General features: G+C 40.1%; 1 protein-coding gene across 1 annotated transcript in view; it reads left to right on the plus strand.

Annotated features, from left to right (window-relative positions):
* The first annotated feature begins 253 nt into the window (after positions 1 to 253).
* The window catches only part of ank2b (ankyrin 2b, neuronal), a 157841-nt gene continuing 133124 nt past the window's right edge, over positions 254 to 24970 (plus strand). The window contains exon 1 of the mRNA XM_046380268.1: positions 254 to 545. Coding sequence (XP_046236224.1) covers positions 453 to 545 — 93 coding nt within the window. The 5' untranslated portion in view covers positions 254 to 452. The remainder of the gene's footprint in view (positions 546 to 24970) is intronic.

The raw sequence follows: 24970 nt of genomic DNA on the forward strand, positions 1-24970 counted from the left end.
ATCATTTAAAATAAGCTGTCATCCAATTATTTTCAGTCGACATCATGATTATCTATCAGTTTTCCAGTCAGAGCAAACATGAATATTTGTCTTTTCATTCAAATAAAACCAACCCCCATAAGACAAATGACTATTCCTCATAACCCACTGCATGATGACAATAGTCATAATACTCAGGTGTATGTGATTTGATGGGTTAACTGGAAAGAAGTTAAAGACAGGGAGAAAGAGAGTGTGACACAGAGGTGTGTGTGTGTGTGTGTGTGTGTGTGAGTGTGAGTGAGAGAGAACACGTCATCTGCCTGACTGATACCGGACTACAAGCAGACGAGCACCAGCCCGAGGAGGGACAGAGATTCACTGTGCTCGTACGGAAAACCATTGCCGTTACGCGGGGAAAGTGACACAGCAGGACCATGTCTTAGAAAGTGACTGAGCCAGGGAGGAATGACATGGCTTCTTCTTCTTCTCCGGTCACCCCAGCGTCACTCGAAGGAGAGACACCTTCACCCACTGGGAACGAGGAGGTCGCTACAACTCGACAGGTACGTATCTGTCCGCTCCTTGCACGCCCGGCAGTGTTTTATTCACACAGATAGGCGAAGAAACAACATACCGAACTTCATTTAAAAGCACGTCAGTTTAACACTGCAAATGTAGACGCGTGCAATAGCGTGATTTCAAATACAGTCTGAGTGAGCAGAAACAACGCTTTCATTTTAGATTGCAGTTACTACATTAATCAGCACTTAATTTTAAACAAAATCCCAATTTAATATCCTTTCGTCAACTACCTACGTTCCATAAAATAAATAGTTGTCAAGCTGCACGACTTGCTATAGAAGTTGACATTTTATTGAGGTGAGTGCCATTTGATGAATCAAGCACACGCCGAATTTAACAGAAGACCTAAAGACAAACGGGATTGTCGATTTCATTTCCATGTCCTGTCCGTGTCTTTGCTGACGTCCGAAGAAATATAAACCTGATAGATTTTGCATGGAGTTTGGCGTGTCGCTCCTGACACGCTGATATTACGTCGCTGATACTGGTAGTGAAGTGTAAAGGGGATAGTTTGTCCCATAAAGAGACAGCAGGCTCTAGCTGGGAAGGCATTTCCCTTAATGTGACGCTTGCTTTACCGTCCAAATCACTGCTGTAAAGTCGTGAACTTGTCTTTGGTAGTTCTGTTAGTGCTGACTATCCAAACCAATGATGGTGTGTGTATGTATACTATATTTATTGACTGCAATGTTCCCCCCTCGGTGCTAGCATACTCACTTGTGGCATATTTTTCTACAGGCTATGGTGTGCTTGTGCAGGAAAGCTGACATGAACTCCATTCAGATAGTTTTAAACACATAGTGCCCTGACACTCGTATCTAGCCGCTACAGAGCATGTTGTCTTTGTAAAGGTGAATTTGTTTACGGCCTACTCCAAGCTGAGATCCTCACAACAGGTGTATGGTGGTGTCAGTGTCAGTGTCACCGGCCTGACAGCTCTCGTGTCCTAATGTGCAGTCTATACACGGCCGGGGTGACGGGAATGCCAGATGTGCAGCCAGACTGCTTGTTCTCCAACCTGGGTAGGGGTGGCATCAGAGAGTTTGTGATGAATGATCTGCAGCTGCAGAAATTCTCTATGATGGTGACACTAAACTGCACACAACATGTCAAGGTTTAAACATTATCTGTGTTCGGGAAATTAGGGCAGGATATTGTGCATCTTTACAGAGAGCCTGTTACCTGTTCTACTCCCATGCTTATTGTAGTGACTCACCACAAGCTTATTGTCATTATTTCCTTTAAGCTTCCGGTATGAACTATTTTGCAAGCAAATCTAGATGAACTTTACAGTGTCGCTTTCTTTGCACGTGCTTCCCCTCCTCATCACTTATCTGGCAGGTGAGGTTATTCATAGGCCTCAGTTTGGCTGGAAGACAGAGCTGAAGTTTTGAGAGCAGCACAAGAGTTGGATTCAGAGCAGAGTTGGAGCAGAGATTTCCTGCAGGTCGGTTTAAAAGGTGTTTTGAACATCAGAGTTTGACGAAAAAAGGCTGAGAGGCAGAGCTGCTCCACAGCTACAACGCTCAGTTTTGTGCCTGTTGTCTATTAGGCAGTGTTTTCCATTCCACCACAGTTGCAGTATTTCCTGTAGGCATTCCAAATAACCACTGCAAAGCACTGCGCTGTTACAGACATGTGACTATTGGATGCTGCAATCTGTCATTTCCAGTTATGCACAATCATTTTTATGCCAAAGAAAAAGCGACAATTTATGCCATAGGCTAGACTTCCAAATCATATCAGATATTGGAAGGTTAATCTTAACATGAAAATCAGTTTGTTTCTGTGGTTGGCTATTTGCTTCATCATTAGCATCTGAATAACATAAATAAACTGCAGAAAGACTTTTAGGTCTCGGAATGCTGACCATTAGAATGAGGTTGCAATAGAACATTTCCTCTCCAGGCCAAATCCCTTTAGTGCAGAGGCCCAATAATCAGATATTTAAGGTGTGTGACCATGCAGGGCCTGTCCGTTTTTATTTTTTGTATCGTTCAGAGATTTTACTGAGTGAAACTTGAGCTCTTTTCAGGTTTGTGCTTTCAAGTCTCAAATCAAGTGAGTCTTGTCTGTAAATTTTGTCAAGTAAAATTTCAGAGTGATCACGTGCAATTCAAGACTCAAGTTATTGCATACCTTTTTGACCAACAGGTCACTGCCTTATTTGTGTCTCATGCGCATGCGTAAGTGCATTTGTAGGCAAGTAGCTATGTCTGGCCTGATCATCATGAGCACCACAAGAATTCCTGCTGTCTTTGCCAGTCTTATTTTTCAAGAAAGTGTTGATTAATAATAGGAACAATGTGTCTCACATGAGTGGAGAATCGATTGATCTGCTGCACAGATTGTTTTGTACCTCAGTTGTTTTTGTAGTCTTATATGTTGCCACTATCATTTTTAACTTCCAAGATTGATTCTTTTTCTACACTTAAGCCTATGCTATCAAAATAATATTTGAAATTAGGGGCTTTAAAACTTCATGTTCTGTCGTATTATGAACTCAGGAAGCCAGCCTATGAAGAACAAACGGGGTTCCTCGCTTTGCATCTCCTCAGAAGCTCAGGGTTAAAATGGGGGTGAGTTTTTGTTTGCAGCATTGCAGTCTCAGGTCAGACTGACAGAAAAAAAATGGATATGGATATGTGGTTCTGAGAAAGAGAGGCAAAGAGGGGAAAATATTGTGCTTTGTCATCAATTAAAGGATGTTTTAATGTCACAGTCACTAGGTTTTTATTTCTGATTTTGTGTCTCAGTAAGAAGTATGGATTGATGGGCAGTGAGATTGAGTCAGGGTTTGAATGTGAGATGTTTGCCAGTTTAAACTGCAGAAGAGCTTAGATTTAAATGCAAAGGAGAAAGTGAGGGGAAATTTTGAGGATAATTCTGGTTTATCATGTCTTGAATTTTTTTTGCAGTTTTGCCATTATTCCTAATAATAATATTGTATTCATCAAAGTAATTTAGATATAGAAAGGTAGCAAAATTGTTAAAACAGCATCTGGTTCAGCTTTGGCCTAATGGGGACAGGGGAAAGCTTAAATCACTAATCAATTCCTTGTGATTTGAACTTTCCCTGTTTAGCATTCAGCACTTTGAAGGATCCATCGTGCTTTTAAATTTGTATTTCACTTAAAGTTGAATCTAGCAAACAAGGCTAGTTTCCACTTTCAAGGTGGAAGCTAATGAGCTAGGCTAATTATCTCCCTTTTGGAAAGTGGAGGCTAGTTGCCTAGCTAGCTAACTTTAGCACCGATTTCCCAGAAGACAGAACTTTCCATGTTTGTTACTTCAACAGCTGTTGAGTCATTGGCTGCTCCTGCATGCCTTTAACTTAATAGCCAGTTCAAATCTACACAGTAGCGTGCTCAAAGTCGCCTAAACTGTTGAAATGTAAACAATATAACGAGTTTTGGGGGCAGCCGTGGCCTAGAGGTTGGAGAAGTGGCTTGTGATCGGAAGGTCACTGGTTCGATTCCCCCACCGGATGGGCAGGAAAAATTTGAATGTGGTGGAGTGATAATGTCCCCACCCCCTCATTAGCCAGCTGATGTGCCCTTGAGCAGCCCACTGCTCCTGTGTGTTTCACTTCATGTTGTTCATGTTGTGATGGGTTAAATGCAGAGAAGTAATTTCCCAGCTTGGGATTAATAAAGTAACGTAAATTAAAATTAAATAAAAATATTCAGTCAGTAACAAAAATGAATACTAATCTGAACATTAAGAAAGGGGCACTATCGCTGCTGGAAAATTACTACTGTTTCTGTTTGGTAATTGAAATCTTGACCAATACGAATACCATTAGGAGGTGAAAAATAGTGGTTGAGAGTGTTTGTGTAATGGCAATGGTGGCTGTGTGTGTAGTGGGTGCTCCCTGGTGCTGTCACACACTGTGATTCATAACCTAAGGGTGATAACCTTGAGATCTGCTGCTACAGTGAAACAGAGACTCTCCACTCTCACCAACTCTCTACCACACTATTGTCTTCATTGAAACAAATGATTGTGTTGTGCAATTAGTATTAAAACTATGCAACAGCACCGCATAAAACAATTTATGCATGCGCTCTTGGTGTGTCTTTGCGCAGAAGTGGGGACACAGCTGTGTTGTGCGGACAGCATCCGCCCGTCTGTGCCTCCACCTTGTAGAACATGACAAAGCATTTTTGCACAAAGCAGAGCAGATACTTAAGAACAGGATAGGTGCAGTATCATGGATGATGGCCTTATTTATGAAGCTTTACAGAACACAAAACAAATCTGTTCCTCAGTGGTCTTTAATTTTTATTTTAGTCATCACTTTGCTAACAAAATAAACTTGACAAAATACTGATCACTAATGTCATTTTTGTCAACAAAAACATTCACCTATGAGTCTTGCTTAAACGCTTACATAAATGCTTCAACGGACTTTACAATCTTCTGTTCTGTATCACAAGTTTCTGTTTTGCGATACTGTATGGTTTCTTAAAAAACACTATTAATAATTTAAATTCAAAGATTTGTGGCTGAGGTTCATTTTGTGCCGTGTTTAAACCTACATATCACCAATGTAAACACAAAGAACACAGGCCTATGAAACCATGTATCACCTGGCTTACAATATTACAATGTATCACAATATAATGAATTGTAACCCCTGGATCACCATGAGATAAATTGTGTAACCAGATTGAAATGCATGACTTCCTTGACTGTCTCCTCTGTCTATCCTTGGAGTCTTCTGCATTGGCTCTTGAGTCCTCAATTTCAGCCATGTTTGTTGGCAGACAGCACTGGATGATGGTGATATTTTGACCATGGGTTGCAAATCCGATAATAATGATTATATGATTTAATGATGAGTTTTTATTAAACCTTATTTGCAGATCGGTTACCTTGTTCATCTGAACTGGTGTTGATGATTGATTGTTTTTTTGTGGTTGGTCCACCACTTTGTTCACACCAAAAAAGGCCATATCTAGTTAATGTTCTCACAAAACAAAAGGAAATTTGGTACAAGCTTCCAAATCGTGCTGATTTTGCTTAACCAATTACTTTTGTCTCACAAGATTGACACTTTGGTTTTTGAGTTAAATGTCTCTAACTGCTAGATGGATGATCCCATGAAATTTGATATTCTGTAGGGAGCATACCTTTTTGTTCCCTATAGGATGCAACTTTGGTGATCTCTGACTTTTCATCCTGGGTCAAATGTCAAAATGTGTTTGTTTATAACCAGAAGCAATACTGATGACATCGTCATCAGTCTCATTCTTTGTGTCCATTGCTAATAAGCAAATGTAAGCACACTTAATATGCCCAATTAAGATAGCAACAAAGACAACCTTTATGTACTTCTAATCAAAAGCATGTTAGCATTATCACTGCAAGCACGAGCATTTTTACATTAGCGTTTAGCTAAGAACAGCCTCAGAGAGCTGTTAGCATGGCTGTAAGTTGTTCTGCACTATACTGACAAAGTGACCATGAGCTGAGATGGAGGCGCGAGGACGGCTGTAGTGAGCTAGGAGGAAGCATGAGACGGACAAATACCATCTCAGTCTTTTCAAGTTACTTTCGCTTTCGGTTCATTTGTGTTCGAAGAGTCAGTTGAGCTCAGAACAACAACTGGAGGAAACAAAGATAATTCAATTTCTTTTGCCCCGTTATTAGCAGGGCCTAAAGATGACAAGGGTGATTGGTTAGCCTTTGGTCTGGAGCAAGATCATCTAGAACTACTGCCCAGATTGCCATGAAATTTGGTTTATATATTCATGATCCTAGAAGGATAAATGACTTGATTCCTTACTTTACTTGATCGCAGCAAGAGGCTGCTCTCAGGAAATCGCAGAATTAGGTAATTTATGATTGATGTTGAGTGCTGTTGATTTCTGGTAAGGACAGTCTCAAATTACTGCAAAATGTACATCTGAAAACATGACAAAAACAGCCCTGTGCTCTATTGTTAACATTTTCTTAGTTATCCTGAGTTTTGACATTACAGATCTCTTGATTCAAGTTTCATACTTTGCTGGAACCTTTGTGGAACTACTGAGAACCTCTGTACATGGTACTAAGAACAGTGACAAGAAAAAAGGAATGTTACTCAAAAGATTTAAATTGGGTGTGAACTCATATAATATGTATTTGGCTGGCTTCTGATTTTTCCACCCCTTTCTAGGTTCCTGCTTAATTCCTCCCACTACAGGTGATTGTGGTGGACGATTGTTGCCACCTGCTATGAGCTTATAAAAGCTCACAATCCAAGATGGTTCTCTCTCATCCACCTGGAAGCCTGGTGCCCTACAGGCATCACAGCTTGGTTTTGCTTGTGTTTCTTTGCATTTGATTGAACCATGGTTTGTTTCTCAGGCAGCTGAGTTGGTAGAACATGTTCCATGCATCCAACACCCACACCACACCACTGACTGCTGACCTACTAAACTATTGTTTGATTATGTTGTCTTAACTTAAATTTAATGCTTATTTTCCATGGCTGCTGTGAGGACCTTCCTTCTTTGTTATGCTCTTGAACAAGCTGGGTGTATTAACTCACAGAGTGCATCTGTGTTCTTGTTATATGCCTGCACAGTTCAGTTGATTATAAACAGTCATGTTTAACACCATAGTTCCAAAGTGATAAGATCATGGGAATTCACTAACATGCATCTCATCGGACCTCAGGTTTCCAACAGTTTTGAATTTGGTGGTTGTAGCCGTTCACTGTTCTCCTTAGCCACTCACCGACTCACTCTCTGACCTGGATCTGAAGGCTATCTGAAGGCTCTGACAGCATATTTGCTCTGGTTTGGGCTCATAGAGACGGTATCAGACAGCCTTCCAGGCTGTGGGCATGTGTCACATTGGTGGCATGCCTTCACTGTGCCTCCTACGGTCCCATAGGAAGTGCAGATATATATAGATATATATTTGTGTGTGTGTGTGTAAGCAGTATGAATGGTAGTCTGTGTGTTCAAGGATGATCAGCAGCCCCCAGGGGACAAAGCCAGCGTTTGTGTTCCTGACAGAAGGAGGCAGATTTTAGTTTCCCAAAAAACACAATGGGACAGTTGAGGCTCTTTTTCTCTTTTTTACGTCGTAGGCCTTGGAAAAAAAAAAATCTGTCAAGAGGTATGACAGCATGCTTTGGTCACCAGAATTCCCTTCTCGGTAGTAGACCTGATTGTACATATTACACATGTTGCACAGCCATGAATGGGTTGTTATGTCTCACTGAAGCTGGTTGTCTAAGTAAAGTGGACATGCACTGAAAGGTGGAACACCACCATATTTTCTTGCCTAAAAAGCAGTCAGATTAAATGTTCACAGGGCTGTTAGTCTCTAATTTTCTCGTGTAGAATGAACTCCCAAAGACTTAAACCAGCTCTTTGATATCGGGCAAAATTTCCCTCAGAACATCCTCATTTATTCTCTTTGATGTGGCTACATGAGGAACTTTGCATTCTGATTGGTCTTTTATGAGTCAACCTGTTGTCTTTTACTGTTCCCAAAGGCTTAATGTGCCTTATGAAAAGAAAATAAAAATTGATGATTGAAGAAAAAAAATAATAGAAATTATTCTCAAAATATGTCTCAGTGTATTTTTTATGATTTATTGTATTGACGTAATCATGTCTTATGTTAACTTTAAGCTCTGGAAAAAGGGAGTGAGTTAACCTTGCCTAATTTATAATGTTCTTAACTTCCATTTTTTTCTTTTGTTTTGTTTTTTTGTTTTTATCTGTAAACATTAAGTAAGATTAATGGCTTAATGAAACTTTATTGAAAACCAAAAACAAATAAAAATTTTAATTCATTATAAAGTTAAGAGAAGGGACCAGGCAAATTTACAAAATATAGAAAAGGCAGGCAGCTATCACAAACAAACCCAAGTCCTATTTTTGTTCATATATATGTATGTATGTATATATATTATATAGATAGATAGATAGATAGCACTTTCTGCTCAACCTAGATAAATATATTTATTATTTAATATAATATATTATTTCAACCTTGCATTTACACACATATATCAGGGGCAATCGTGGATCAGCGGTTAGGGTGTCGGACCCGTAACCGGTGGATCGCTGGTTCGATTCCCCGTCCCAGTGTCCATGGCTGAGGTACCCTTGAGCAAGGTACCTAACCCCCACTGCTCCCCGGGCGCTGCACGCGGTCGCCCACTGCCCCGGGTTTGCTGTGTGTGTGTGCACGTCACTTGGGTGGGTTAAATGCAGAGAACAAATTTCGTTGGAGTGAGTTCCCTCCAATGACAAAATATGTCACTTTATTATTTCTTTACTTTATAGTCAAAAAAATAGACCTGAAGCATAAATAAACATTTCATGTTGTGCTTATAGTCACAGCGGAGATGTAAGCCTTTATGACAGACTGACAGACTAAATGAGAGAGAATCTTGTGTGAGCAAGTAGGAAAAACATGCCTGATAAAGCTTGTCAACAAAATTCTTGTCCAAATCAATCATAAGGTGAGTCACTGTTGCAATAGAGACCAAGTTCTGCTAAATTATTATTACAAACCATATATACTGGAAAAGTGAAATATATCACAGTTTTGCTTTGTTTTTGTTTTTTTTTGGTGACTGTAATGCAAAAGTAGTATAATCAGTAACACATCACATAGAAAGTAGCATTATAAAGTAACTAGCAATATGTAATATATTACATTTTGAAAGTAACTTTCCCAACTCTATACGGGAGTATAGAAAAAAATAAACAAAAAAAAAGTTATGTAAAGCCTTTAGTGTCTCCAGAGGGAGCTGTGTGAAGTCTAAAAATAAACTTCCTTTAATGATATCAGTTAAGTCGCTGTCAGTTGTGGCTGAAGATGACGTGTAAGCTTACCTGACCCGACTGCTGGAGCTGCTCCTCGTCTCTTTTTGAGGCTAAAGGCACCACGCTACGTTAGTTGCCACTAGGATGACACACATGAAGTGTCAGTGGTAGAATTGTGGGTAATGTAGGCACCAGGTTTGGAATTGAATTGAAAGATGAATGTCATTTTCATGAATAGATTTAATTTAAAGCCCTGCGATTGGCTGGCGACCAGTCCAGGATGAACCCCGCCTCTCGCCCGTAGTCAGCTGGGATAGGCTCCAGCTCCCCCGCGACCCTGACGGATAAGCGGTATAGAAAATGGATGGATGGATTTAAGTTAGAATATTTAGTCATGTGCAGCGTACAAAGTAATCACATTGATGTCTGCACAAAACCTCTTGCCTCCATTTTCAGCACACTGTAACATGACTTGACTGTTTAAACAAAAGCGTAAAGGATGATTCGGCAGATTGTGAGATCTGTAGTTTACCTTCTTTTGGTCTCATATCCAGATCTGCCTAGTGGTACATGTACGAACACTTCTTCTTTTTCTTTTTCCTGTTTCTTTCCCTGCTCTTTCTCCTCCCGTTGTGAAACATGGTGGTCTGTGTTTGTGTATTAATATGGATGGATGATATTTAGCATGAAGACGGGTACTTTAAGGCAACACTGTGGCTGCAGTGACCTTACAGTTTCTTTCATGCACATCATGGAGTCATCTTCTTTCTTTTTTATTTCATCCAAAGAAGCCGAAAGCACGTCATCTGTACTGTGGCTGCAGCCCTATCACGTTAGTTCATAGCTGCTATTAAGCTGTGGTAAAGGTGAACCTGTGCCAGTTTTGACACACATATCTGGTTAAATTTAGCACACAGCTGCATGCTGATGTGACAAAGCAACTGTCTGTTCTGTCGGGCACTTGTGAGAGACTGAAAAACGTTAAAAAAAAAAGAAAAAAGAAAATTAAATTAAAGAGTTTGGTGTCGACCTGCTCTAATTGGAAAGTGTAATGAGACAAATAAAATTTAAATAAATTTTAATAACAAATTAAATTAAAGTGGATAGAACATTACAGGCAGGTGCAATTAGGTTTTTGCACGTCTTCTCTTATTTTCTTTCTCTTTTCTCTTCCAGGTAAGTTGACATGGATCTGTGCAGACCAGAGGCCTCACTGTAGGTACCTTTACCTTACTGTCTACGCTTCTCATGTGGCTTCAGTTGCTGTGTTTTTCCTGTGTTCCTCTTTGCTGGATGCAGTGTTCATTTTAGGTGAATGAGATTAGATAGTGGAAAGCGGAATCAGATTTTTAAAGCTTTGGATGCACATATTGTATGGAATTAATTCATTTTTTTTGTTTGGGCTTTACATGGGACTCTTTGACAAAAAGAAAAATATCCACCAATCTACTGCTGCTTTTAAACTTCTGATTGGATGGGATTTTACAGTGGTGTGATGTGTGGTGTGTCTGGATGTGGACACAGGAAGACAGAAGCACCATCCTGTCTCATGTCATCATATGGTGTCATGCTGTGATGTGACTCAGTGATATAGATACACTGGATGGCCAGAATGTCTTGATTTACCCTGTGCTGCCCTTACTCATAATATTGCAATACTGTATGTTTTTTTTTCTTCTGCTGACTGTTCATATACTTACACCAGACATTTGATTCATCTTGGACGTATTTTCATAATAATACCTGCTGTAAAGATCCAAACAAGCTACGGTCTGAATTTTGTGGTTGTTTATTCTCAGTTGTGATTATCCTCTCTATGCAGCTTTCTTCTCTCATGGTCAGAGACGGAGTTTGTGTGTCTGCTCTATTGAATTAGCGTGTCTGGTGCTCCAGTGGCAGCATACTGACCTGTCAGATGGAGAATGTCTGTTCATAAACAAGCTCAGGGGCCTTCATGTACATTTTAATGTAACTTGACTCATACTGACCAGAGCAACTGTGTTTTATAAATGCCCACTGCTGTTTGCAACAGCACAATTTCAGACTTTGACATAAAACTATCAGTCCTGGGCTGCTCCCTGGACTCAGTGGATGAGGTGGGTGACAGGAGGACGATAGCCAAGCTGTCGTCCATGCTGGAGACCTCCTCCCACCCCATGCAGGACACTCTGACAGCACTGGGCAGCTCCTTCAGTGACAGACTGCTACACCCGCTCTGTGTGGAGGAGGTACCACCGCTCCTTCCTGCCCACTGCTGTCAGACTCCACAACATTCACAGCTGATAGACTGGACATTTAAGCTGTTGAATGTGTTAACTGGACAATAAATCATGTGCAATAATGGGACAAATGGTCACACCAGACCTGCAATAATACATGTGTAGTAATAATTGTGCAATAATCCTTACTCATGTAACACTACTACCAGGATCAGTACATACATGCTTAGTCTTTTCCTGAAACAAATCGGTCCAATAATCAATCCATCCACTAATCATAACTTGAGGGACTCTAGTGTGAATAGTATTTTTCTTTTCTGTATTGTGTGCAGCTGCAGGTACTTGTTTCCTGTGTATTTATTCTTTTTGAATGCACATCCTTCCCTGCATATCCTGTTTGCTGCTGTAACACTGTATTTCCCAGTTATGGGACTAATAAAGGATTATCTTATCTTATCTTATAAAACATGGAACAACAGGCTAAATGAGACAAATTATGAACTTGATATCAGCATGCGGAGATATCAGTGTTGTGTTGATCAATTTGACTGATGATGAAGATGGTGATTCTGAGGAGGAGGGTAGTGATCACCCACTGATTTCCTTTGTCAAGGTAAACTGCAATGATGTTAATATTTAGATAGTATGCTAGTTTTTCAGTTTGGATTTCGCTTATAGCCAAATCTGGTTGTTGCCAGGGAACCATTTTGATAGATTTTGTTTTGTTTACATCATGTCTTTGTTGAACCTCCTGCACTCAAATGAAAATCAATTGTGACTGAGTTCTGTCTGTCTTTTAAAAAAAAAAAAAATCAATGAATTGTGTGCAGCACAGCCAACATACATCTGAGTAATTATGCACTATGTGTGCTCTGTTCCCCATTAAGCAAGCTAGAAAAACAAGTGCATTCATTTTTAATGAAGATGCCCTAAGAGAGCCCTCATATGTTTGAATGTGTGTGTGCCATCTTGACTATCCATAATTAATATGATAAAACATACCCTGCTGGGGGCAGTACTGACAATTACAGTAGTGACGGTCAGTCAAACAGATTGTGTTGATATTGATAGAACTATGTATTTAACAATCTTACATGATGGAATCGACTTGTGATTAATTGAACAATTTCCTCTGCCTATTTATTACCAATTGTGCTGAAATTCTCTCACTCACCTCATTCATTTAGTCTGCTGCCTCACATGGCTTCATGAGTAATGAGTGTGAATATTATTAATTAGATCATTATTAAATTGTAGCACATCTTATGTGAAATGCTGACATATATTCAAAACTGAACATGCCTAATAGGCTGTGATCTAATCTGCATGTTTCAGTAATCTGCATGTTTCAGTGTTTGGTGTGTAAAATAATAATGTGCACAAGACACAAGATTGAGGTCATTAAAACCATTAGGATCATCAGCCATCATCAGCCATTTATTTGACACTTATGGTTATCGGGTCTTTAGTCGTTGAGACGTTTTGAACTTAAGTGATGGATGGTTTCAGATGGACTCGACTGTCGACCACATCCTCTTGGTCTGATTAGTTTTCCATCCATCCATTTTCTATACCGCTTATCCGTCAGGGTCGTGGGGGGGCTGGAGCCTATCCCAGCTGACTACAGGCGAGAGGCGGGGTTCACCCTGGACTGGTCGCCAGTCAATCGCAGGGACAACACACAAAGACAAACAACCACACACTCTCACACTCACACCGAGGGGCAATTTAGAGTAGCCACTTAACCTAATGTGTATGTTTTTGGTATTGTGGGAGGAAGCCGGAGAACCCGGAGAAAACCCACGCAGGCACAGGGAGAAAAAGCAAACTCCACATAGAAGGGCCCAGACCGGGATTCAAACTTGAAACCCTCTTGCTATGAGGCGACAGTGCTAACCACTGCACCACCGTGTCGCCCCTGATTAGTTTTATATAGCCTGATTTTTTTTTTTACTGTTGTGTAGTTTAATCTGAAGAAATGCATTATCCATCTAATCCAAGAGGGGTTTAAATATCTTTAGCTTAAAATTTTCTTGACACATAAAAGCAAACTTCACTCTTCATTTTATCACAAACATTCAGAATCAGATTCAGACGTGTTGTTTTCACTGTACGTGACGTGTGTGAAAAACTAATCACTAATCACTAATAATTGACACTGTGGTCTTAAATTGTTTGTAATTTCATTTTACAATGAAAAAACTAACTAAAACTAAAAACATCAGATTGGAACATTTCACATCCTCAAAAGGCTTAGTGTGATTGTATGATTGTACAAAAGATATTACTAACTATGGCTCAGGAACACAGTGAGTGTCAGTAAACACACACACACACACTCTTTTTTTTCTTTTTTTTCAACTTTTTTTTTTTTGGAATTAGCGTTATAGCTGAACTACAGCAGACACTTTTAGACCTCACAGACCTCACACACCTTGCGACTCTATAAAATTTTTATCGCCTCAACATTTTAAACATGAAGTCGAGTTGGCAGACTTTTGAGAGAGTGAACAGAATAAAGAAGGCTAAATAATGATGCAGAATTTGGATTTTGGGGTGCTTCCTGTTTCAGATTTGTAGTAGATGAGTCAAAATTACTCCAGTGTAACCCAAAAACATCATCAGGGGTTTATTTCTCAGACCTCCCCGTGATCCACATTATAATTTCACAGGCTGAGTTGCACTAGTGGTGCAGTGGTTAGCGCCGTCGCCTCATAGCAAGAGGGTTTCAGGTTCGAATCCCGGTCAGGGCCCTTCTATGTGGAGTTTGCATGTTCTCCCTGTGCCTGCGTGGGTTTTCTCCGGGTTCTCCGGCTTCCTCCCACAATCCCCAAAACAACATTAGGTTCATTTGCTACTCTACATTGCCCCTAGGTGTGAGTGTGTGTGTGGTTGTCTGTCTTTGTGTGTTGGCCCTGTGATTGACTGGCGACCAGTCCAGGGTGAACCCTGCCTCTCTCCTGTAGTCAGCTGGGATAGGCTCCAGCTCCCCCGCCCCCATGACCCTGATGAACAAATTTAAATTCAGTGGAGCGGCCAGGTCAGAAGCTCTTTTGTTTCAGATGGACTTGTGAGTTGACCCCCTTCAGTGCCGGCTGTACACCTTCCTTTATGGCAAACTGTCAGCTGTGTTATTTTCGACGGGGACAGTAAAAGCGTCTCGCACTAACTGTCACACTTCTGCGCCCGTGAGAACACTGTGACACTTTGGCGTGCCATGTGACCCGCTGCCAGGAGTAATACTGTCACAGTCACAACAGGTGTGAGTGCTGTGGAGAAGGTCAGGAGAGGAAGAGATGCCACACTGAACACAACATGAATACTGCCTATGGAGATTTCATTTAACAATGCCTATATTTAATTTAAACATATTGTCTAACATTATTATTATTCAATATTTTAAGCTCTTTCAGTGGCTTCAGTCACTCGTAAAGCGATTATGGTCATGTAATGTTTGTAAACATCCTCAAGAGGGCACCATTCACCAGCTGAAATTTGACAAGAGGTTGGGAAGACTTGGATCAATAAATGAGAAAAGTAAATGGGAAATAACAAAATGTACAGTTCTGGAACTGATTTTTGATTTTGTATTTTATGCTATATTCATTCAAGAATATAATTAAAGTCCCAGTGTAAATCATTTCATCATTTAACTTTCAGGTGGAGGTTGATGGGTATGATCTATCTCTCTGTTGTGAGGCAAGACTGAGGAAAAGAAAAAAAAAAACAGGAGCCGGAACAAATATATTAAAATGACAAGATTAATTTTTAGTTATTTCCTGTTAGTTTGTTGCTTAGATACTTTTGTCTCCAGTGTTTTTTGTTGTACACTGCTCATGTGTATACGCAGTCTGCTACTTCCTGCTATGAAAACTGGTCACAAAAGATAAATAGCTAGATAGATCGATAGATAGATAGATATTTTATTGATCCCAAGGGAAATTCAAGCATCCAGTAGTCCATTACAGCAGTGTAGGTTAGTCAAAAGTAAGCAAACAAACAACCAAATAAGGTCTAACTAACTAGATTAAAAATATACTAAATAAACAAAAATATGCTACATAAAGTACAATAGAGTGCAGAGGAAGCAGGTCGACCAGATTGAAAATTTATTAAGATTTATACAAGATAGAGACATCATTCAACACCAACAGTTTTATATAGTACACATGGAAATGAGAAATCAGTTCCATTAAAATATCTGTCCTGTCAGACCTCCCATACCTTCTATAAATTTTTGTCCATGCCTTCAGATCAGCTACTGGGTGTTAAGACTCCAAACTGCCTGTTGATTGGTTATTGAATCTGAGAATCAAAGGTGACAGGATGTCCTCAGTCACTCTGTTTTTTTGGTTTTTATTCCGACCAAACTTTGGACAGGTTACAGTTGCGTTTTTCAGAAGACTTGAGTTATGTTAGATTGTCATCTGTCTTCTGTGTATAGAGCCTGGTCTAACATGGTGACAAATGATTAAACTGGGAAAGGATTATGATGAGTTGATGATCAGTCTTCCATAGTGGATGTTATTGATGGTGATGTCTCAACCTTGGATAAAGAAGTTGGATTTTGATGGCCAAATATACCTTAGGTTTTATGTTATGCTGTCACTTGATGTACACCGTACTGTATGTTAGCTTTGTGTGGTAAGTGTTTCCATATGTTTCATACATTTATGTTAGATGTATTTTATTCTGTTTATATATCTGATGTTCCACTGTACATTTTCTCTGGGGACAAGTTGATATTGAAGTTTACATTAACAAATGAGCATACAGATATTCAGACATGCTGACAGGTGATTAAGCAGAAATGTATATCTCTATATATGCGTATATAATATACTTTAGTTTTATGGTAAAATAAAATTTATACAAGATAAATGCAATCATGATAAACTAGTACAATAGAAGTCTGCTGAAATACATTTATGTGGGATTGTATGCTTTTTTAAGAACTTGGTCTCCAGTTAATTATGTCATTCATGTTATGAATGACATAATTAAGCCTGATTAAGCCTTCATCCAATGTTATGAACTGATTGAAGGCTTTATTTCGAACATGTGAAAATAATACAAAAAAAAGAAAAAAACAGTTTTAAGTTAGTATGCCCAAAAAGGAGTAGAAAGAAGCACAAGCTTATTTAATCCTGCCCCTTCTCCACAACTCAGTAATGTGTATGTGGGTGTGTGTGCACGTGTGTGTTTTTATATATATATGTATATATATATGTATATATATCCTATCTGTGCCTTCTGAAAACCACATTTCTGTACTACCTTTTGAACTGTGTCATTCAGTTTAGTAATGTTGTATGAAAGCAAAGATGCTTTAAATTTAGTCTATGTACATTTTTAAGTAAGTGACATCGTGAAGCTCTCAGCTGACTGAGCATCTGCAGCCCTGCCTCTCTTTGTCATTTCCACATCTACCCTCCTCTGACCCTCTTGTCTCTACTGGTATTTCCCACTACAGCATCTCCCTTTGTCTGGTTGCCCTGACAACAGACAGTCACCCATGCAAGGGTTTCCTTGAAGATGGTACAGATGAGGGTTCTCCACCCCTCTGGTCTGACAGTACGGCTGCTGCACCACCTGTGAGGGTTATATCTAATAAATATGATAGTCTGTTTTTGCATTGTACATTGTTTTTTGCTTTTTGTGTATGGTTCATGTTCAAGAGCACATTGAACATGTGGCTGGATGGCAGATTGTGGATATGAATTTGAGGACCTGGGGATGTAGGGGCAGTGAGGATTAAGCAAATCATCTCCTGCATTGTTCTTTCTCTCAAAGTCTCAGAGTAAATCGCAAGGACCCAAGCTGTCAGATGAATCTCTAAATCTAAGAACAGAATATTTTCACTTTTTTTTTTTTACAATCTGAAATGTGCACAGTAACTGTTTAGAGGAATAAATAAGAGCCAGCTTTCTTTTTGGAGCCATCTGATGGTCCTATCAAGACTCATCCTGTGACAGACATGTGTACTACTACAGAAATGAAATGAAACGGGGTTCTGTTTCACAAGTATGAAAACCTCTTGGTGAAAGCACTAATAAAGACCTATCTTATCTTATTTTAGAAAATCCACACATTTCAAAATCACTCTACATCACTTAAACTCCAGCCTCAGAATCATGCACAACATTATGTCCCATGGTTCACTGCATTTGTATAGCTTTAATAAACACGATGTTCCACTAACTTTGCATATGCGCATCATCACTAAAAAGTTTGAAAGACATACGAAAACTACATCATCATCAGCATCAAATGTGACAAAGAAACCTACTTTTGGGAAGTTGTTTTTAATATAGACAGGTTCTGATTTGTTTACATCAGGGCTGCACATGCTGACTCAAGCTCAAATAAACATTAGGTTGGCTAGTCACTTTTAGCTAATGAGGTTCTCTGGGTATCAGCGCTGCTTATTCATGCTGGAGAGAGGTTTTGTCTGATGTTCACACTTTTTGCTCTGTCTTGGTCTCCACCAACTCCTGAGGGAAATATTTGATTCATTAGCTGCTTACACGATCCACTATGGTCACTAGTCTGTCTGCTGTTTGGTGTGGCAGGTAAAACAGTGAGCTGAAGGATGCTTAAAGGTCCCACAGAGGTACATTGAACTGCAGAATTCAGTGACAATTCCTTATTATGTTGCTTTAATAAAATATTGTGATGAAAACTGATGAGAAATGAAAAAAAAAAAACATTTATTACCCCTGGGGCAATCCCTGTCTCAAAGTCAGTCTCTGAAACAGCAGCAGTAATGTACTTCAACAGCACATGAAGTCATTCATGAGGATTATTTGGTGAAGGCACAGCTCTAGTGTCTCCTTTGGAAGACTCTGACACTAATTAGGCTTCATATTAAATTGAACGCAGCTTGGTTAAATAGCTACTTATCACCAGCTCCTCTGACTCCGAGCTCGAAAACAGATGCTGTTCTCCTAGCGTGGTCTACCCCCGAGGTAATTATTACACAAGAGGCGTTTGGAAAGGGTGGCAGTGCCTTCAGGGAATACCTTCCTTTTTGTTCTTTTCCCCTTTGCCTTTCCTCTCTCTTTGTCCTCCTTCACTTATGTCCCATGTCCTCTTCTTTCTTTTTTGTGTCCTTTGTGTTCTCCCTCTCCATTCTCTGCTTTCCCCTTGTCCTCCTCATCGGGCCTGTTTGATCTCCAGCACTGTAAACCAGCAGCTATCACTGTGCCACCGAAAGCATCTCTGTGGTTGCTATGGTTATTCACTTAGATACAATTACTATAGCAACGCTGTTTCCGAGGGCATGGGAGGAAGTGGCTCAGCTGGAGTCCAGGTGGAGACACACACAACACATGCACTACATAGACACACAGTTTCATGTTGGTGTACCAGGGAGGAAGCTGAATGAAGATACATTTCTTACATTAAAATGCTCTGCGTGCATCAAGTTCAGAAGCCAGATTGAATTAGCTTTAAAATTCATCATTTCAGACAATTAATTATGTCCCCCAAAGGCAGGAATATTATACTGAGTTTGTGCCTGTAGTAAGCCAATCCTTAAACACCAGCTCATTTAAAAAGATTTATTATTGAATTTCTTCCCTGAACAGAAGAACATGTTGGTCAGTAATGTTGAGGGATTTCTATCGACCATTTATGCTTAATTGTTGTAATGTTCCAATAGACTGGTTGATTCAGTTGCAGAGAGGACACAAGCAAACCAAAGGCAACACAAGGTTCGCAATACAAACACTTTAATCGACGGGCCAGGCGCAGTTTCAAAAATCCAAAAACACAGTAAGAAAAAGGGCATCAGTACAGACAGGGGCAAGGCAACAATCAAAATCCAAATCAAGCAGGCAGGGTACAAAACCAAAGACGGTCAGTGGATCAGGCAACGGTACAAGCGGGGTAATGCAAAGAATCAGTAGTCGAAAAAACAAAACAAGCAAACAGGAAACTGAACACACATGAGAAAATAAAACAGGGAGTGCATCCAAGACCTTGCAATTGTGGCAGTGTAGCAGACAGGATATAAAGCTTGTGCACATTTCAAGTTGGTTAGCACACATATAAGCTTTTCATATGGATGCATAGTTAAAAAAAAAAAAAAAGTTAAAACATTTTGGGAGGAAATATTTCATTTATTTAGTCGAATTATTGTGAAACTGATCAATGCAGACTGTGCACATGTACTTGCTGAAGGAGCACACAAACAGAGATGTGTAGCAACAGCAATAATACCAGAAGTATTGGAACTATAGATAATGATAATGATGAAGTACACAGAAAGTATTATGGTGATTATGATAACAAAAGTGGTAACAATAATAATGGTAGTAGCTGTACAGAGTAGTAATAGAATTAAAATAGATTATGACTAAACAGTAGTAATCGCAGGAGGTTTCAAGCAGGACCGCAGCAGGAGGCGAGAAAGCACAAGGACTCCGGGAAAGAAGCATAACTAGGGGCCAGCCTAGGCCGGCCCTAACTATAAGCTTTATCAAAAAAAAGTTTTAACTCTATTCTTACGTGTAGAGAGGGTGTCTGCCTCCCAAACTGAAACTGGAAGATGATTCCATAGGAAGGGAGCTTGATAACTGAAGATTCTGGTTCCCATTCTACTTTTGAAGACTCAAGGAACCACAAATAACCCTGCATCTTGGGAATGTAAAGCTCTCATAGGATAATAGGGTACTATGAACTCTTTAAGATATAGATCCATCCATCCATCCATTTTCTATACCACTTATCCTTCAGGGTCACAGGTTAAGATATGATATGAAGTAATATGGATTTTTTCATTATACTTTCAAAAATAATGGAACTATATATAATGTGTTTTCTAGAGTGTTTGTCAAAGGAGATGAGCTGAGAGATGGCTGGATTTGTTGACGTGTGTTTTCTGATTTTTGATCAGTGATGAACTACTCGGGGGCGGCATGGTGGTGCAGTGGTTAGCACTGTCGCCTCATAGCAAGAGGGTTCCAGGTTCGAATCCCAGTCTGGGCCCTTCTATGTGGAGTTTGCATGTTCTCCCTGTGCCTGCGTGGGTTTTCTCCGGGTACTCCGGCTTCCTCCCACAATACCAAAAACATGCACATTAGGTTAATTAACTCTAAATAACTTAACTCTAAATTGCCCCTAGGTGTGAGTGTGAGAGTGTGTGGTTGTCTGTCTTTGTGTGTCAGCCCTGCGATTGACTGGCGACCAGTCCAGAGTGAACCCCGCCTCTCACCCGTAGTCAGCTGGGATAGGCTCCAGCCCCCCCGCGACCCTGATGGATAAGCGGTATAGAGAATGGATGGATGGATGAACTACTCGGATAAATTGGCTTAGATTGTGTTGGCAGAATTTTTTAAAAGTTGAGCTACCCAGTGGCATGGCTTTAGTTCAGACGTCAACCAAAAATAATACAAACAAACACTTCAGAGAATACTAATACGAGCAAAACCTTCTTAACCAAAAACCTGTATTTTTTGAATTACAGGTGGGCATCATTATCATCACCGTCTCCTTTGTATTCCATCAGAAGGACCAATAGATCTGACCCCACATCATCAGTTACAGCTGGCTGGTCAACAGAATCAGAGGCTGGATCAGCTGTAACATTTTTACGCTATGGATCAGCCTGTTAGCCAAATCAATCCCATCATCATGGCTTTTTTAGCCACTGTCCCGTCCAGGTCATCAGCAGTTGCCAATAGCCGCATTAGACCCTGCAGCTGATAGTGTTACTTTCTGTATTATTCACTTTCAGTGTGAACGGGTGTGTACATTGTTTATAACTGCATTATTTGCTGTCCATACAGTAAAAATCAACACTTTATTGAAGTTCTACGTAGAACTGCACCCTCAGGCAGCAATACTCAGACCTCTGATAAACCCACTGTACACTACCTGCTCAGCACCAAACAGCAGACAAACTGGTAAACACAAAGGAGCATTTAGCAGCTGAGGAGCCAGATACTCTTCTCAGGAGTAAATTAAGACTAATCACAGGGTTAAAGGAATAGTGATTAACATTCATCAGGTGGGCACAAACACGACTCCAAATGATTGCTAATTGCTCTTTGTTCACTGGATGAGCAAAAATTGAGTTGAGTTTAGCCATGCTCACACCTCTGTGATGCTGTACTTAAAAACCCCAGTGGTTTGAATGTGTTGAAATGTTAAAATCAGCCTAGAAACATGTTTATGTTTACCATGGTCACCATCTTAGTACAAAACAAAACAAAATTCTCTTGCACTGTGGGGTCATTTTTATTAGGAATATGTGTACTGCTGCTGCTTACTTCATATCAAACGGTGTGGTGGTGGAGAAGGAATTACAACAGGCATGAAGAGGATTTCATTATGAAGCATATTTCTGTAGCACATGAACAGGTGTTCACCTTGGGAACAGTAAAGATCAGGTGTCCTTGTCCTCATAATGCCAAAAGATACAGGTTCGTCCTACAATAAGTCAGAATCAAGGTTAAAGCTTCTTCTTTACTATCCTGTCACTATCATCTCCCTCCGTTTCATTTCCCCCCTCAGTCACCCCACCTCTCTCCCTCATGAAATATTCAGAAAGCTTGGCACTTGGCCAGATGGCCCCCCTCCATCTCTACTAGGCAGGCAGGCAGCTGACGGGGCACGTGGCTCACAGAGAGGAACAAAGGGTGGATGTACAAAGAGCTAGTTGGGTTTGAAAATGCAGAACAGGAATATTTTTGATGTTCATCTTCTAATAGTGAACCCTGTTATTTTGCAGGTACTGATAAAGGATTTTTTTTAATTTATCTGCCTAAAGGAAATTTTCTCCTACCTAATGGTTTATGGATTATAATATCGAGCCCTGGAAAATAAATTACTCCATAGAAAACTGTTCTTTTGCCTGGAAGCATGATTACATGCAGAGTCAGGGCTGACCTGACCTTTTAGCAGCCCCTGGGTTCATGTGTTTATATCATCCTGCCAGCCATCACCAGGAACATAAGGGACAATCTACATATTCACTTTGAACATATAAAGATTTTGTAAAAGCAACATATTTGTAAAAACCCAAATAATATTTGATTGTGTGCAGGTGATAGGTTTTTGGGGTATCTGCTCTCAGGTGGGGTCAAAAATTAAAATGGTGGCAATAATCTCGGTTGTCCACTTTGAAATTGTGCTGATTGTATATCTTATGTACTGCCAAGTTGAACCTGTGTCAGTCATCAACTTTTTTATAATTTACTGTGGCCTGTGACAGCCATAGACACATTGATTGCTGCTGGGATGTTAAGAGATTTTCAACAAATATATCAAAAAAAATCCTGTGTTGCAAATCAATAAAACATCAAAGTTTCAGTTCAGTTCAGTTTATCTATATGGCGCCAATTCACAACAAAAGTTATCTCATGACACTTTCCAATTAGAGCAGGTCCAGACCAAACTCTTTAATTAAATTGTAATACAGAGAACCCAACATTCCCCCTTGAGCAAGTACTTGGCAACAGCGCAGGGGAAAAACTGCCTTTTAGAAGGCAGAAACCTCGGAGCAGACCCCGGCTCAAGATGGGCAGCCATCTGCCTTGACCGGTTGGTCAGGACAGTTTCCAAGGGGAATTTTTACTGTTTACACACATGCTGTGTATTCACACACAAAGTGCAACATAAGAGGAATAATACCATCCTAAAAAGATATTACCCATAACCTCCTGCATTTTTCATGTTACACACAGGCTTACACACACACACCATTTTTCTTTATTGGTATTGGACTTAGTTTTAGATTGTGAGCTGCAGAATTGTCTAATATGAGTGGAAACCCTAGAGAGACTGGGCTCTGTGAAGCTTATCAGGGCTCCTTTTGGTTTGAGGACCTGGGGCATTTGCCAGACTTGCCCTTTGAGTAATACACACTGCATAATCATGGTCTTTCCTGAAATATAATCCCCCTGTTGTCGAGGAATACCTCAAGTTTTACTCAAAGAGAGGAACAGAAGCTTAGACACAATAAGAATAGATGTGGTTTCACAAAAATGTTCAGAACAGAAACTGAATACCAGCTCACTAATGATAATATTAAAAAACCATTTTTTTCATTTCGTTTTTTTTTTAAATATATTTTTAAAAATAATTTGTTTAATCTTAATCTTACTTAATCTGATACCTCTCTGTCTGCTCTTCTGTCTTCCATGCATGTTGCTGCAGATTTGTCTTTAGCTCTTGTTAAAGTGTGACAGATACGGCCTCAATAGCAGTCCTCAAAGTGACTTCTTTGGACTCTGAGCCATTCACTTCTAAATCACTTTGATTGCACTGAGAATCCTTTATACAAGCCTTTGTAGTACTTGTGCATGTGTGCGTGTGCATGTGGTTTTGTGTGTGTGTGTGTGTGTGTGTGTTGTTCAGTGGCTCTGTGGAATGTGGGTGTTCATTTTGCCTTGGTGTGTATTTGTAAAACAGCCTTTTCCTCTTAATGGAAGTAGTGTCAGGCCAGGTCAAAGTCACTGAGGCCTTTGTGTGTGTGTGTGTGTTTGTGTGTGTGTGTGTTCGGAGTTGGTCTGGGAAGCAGTTTGAAAAGACTTTTTCTTCTTTGGGTCATAAAGTGAAGAATCTTGGTTTCTTCTTTATGTTTTAATTTAATAGAGGTAGAACAGAGAATTCCCTTGTTCAGTACAAAGTTTGCTTGGGTACACAGTTCTCATGCGAACAAGCGCATACACACTAAACACACTCTTAACTTGTTTAAGCTCGTCAGCATCCACATAGATACACAGTGCATCTGGAAAGTATTCACACCGCTTCGCTTTTTGCACATTTTTTTATGTTACAGTCTCATTCCAGAATGGAATGAAATGGAATGAAATTCCATTGGAATGGAATGAAATTCTACACAAAATACCACATAATGACAAAAAAAATATATATATATATATAACATGTACAAGTAAGTTTTCACACCCTGTGATCAATATTCAGCCCTTGGTGCAGGGCCATCCAAGCCATCACCAACTACAGGACGACAACACCTGCCTGTGACAGTGACGGCCCCCTCCCAGATGCACTGAACAACTTCTATGGTGTCTCTACAGTTTGAGACACAGAACAATGTGGCAGCAAGGAAGACCACCCTTCCTCTCAACGACCAGGTGCTACGTCTCACTACAGCTGACATGTGGAGGACTCTATATAGGGTGAACCCACGGAAGGCTGCTGGACTGGACAACATCCCTGGCAGAGTGCTCGGGGAATGTGCAGGCCAGTCAGACCAGCTGGGTATTCTCACGGACATCTTTAACATCTCCCTGAGCAGTGCCATCGTCAAAAGTGCGTCAAAGAAGCCACCATCGTTCCCATTCCCAGGAAGTCCACAACGTCCTGTCTCAATGACTACTGACCTGTCACACTGTCGAACGCCCGCCCTCATGAATTGCTTTGAGAGGCTATACACAT

This window comes from Scatophagus argus, chromosome 23, assembly GCF_020382885.2.
Source record: "Scatophagus argus isolate fScaArg1 chromosome 23, fScaArg1.pri, whole genome shotgun sequence".
Classification (NCBI taxonomy): domain Eukaryota; kingdom Metazoa; phylum Chordata; class Actinopteri; family Scatophagidae; genus Scatophagus; species Scatophagus argus.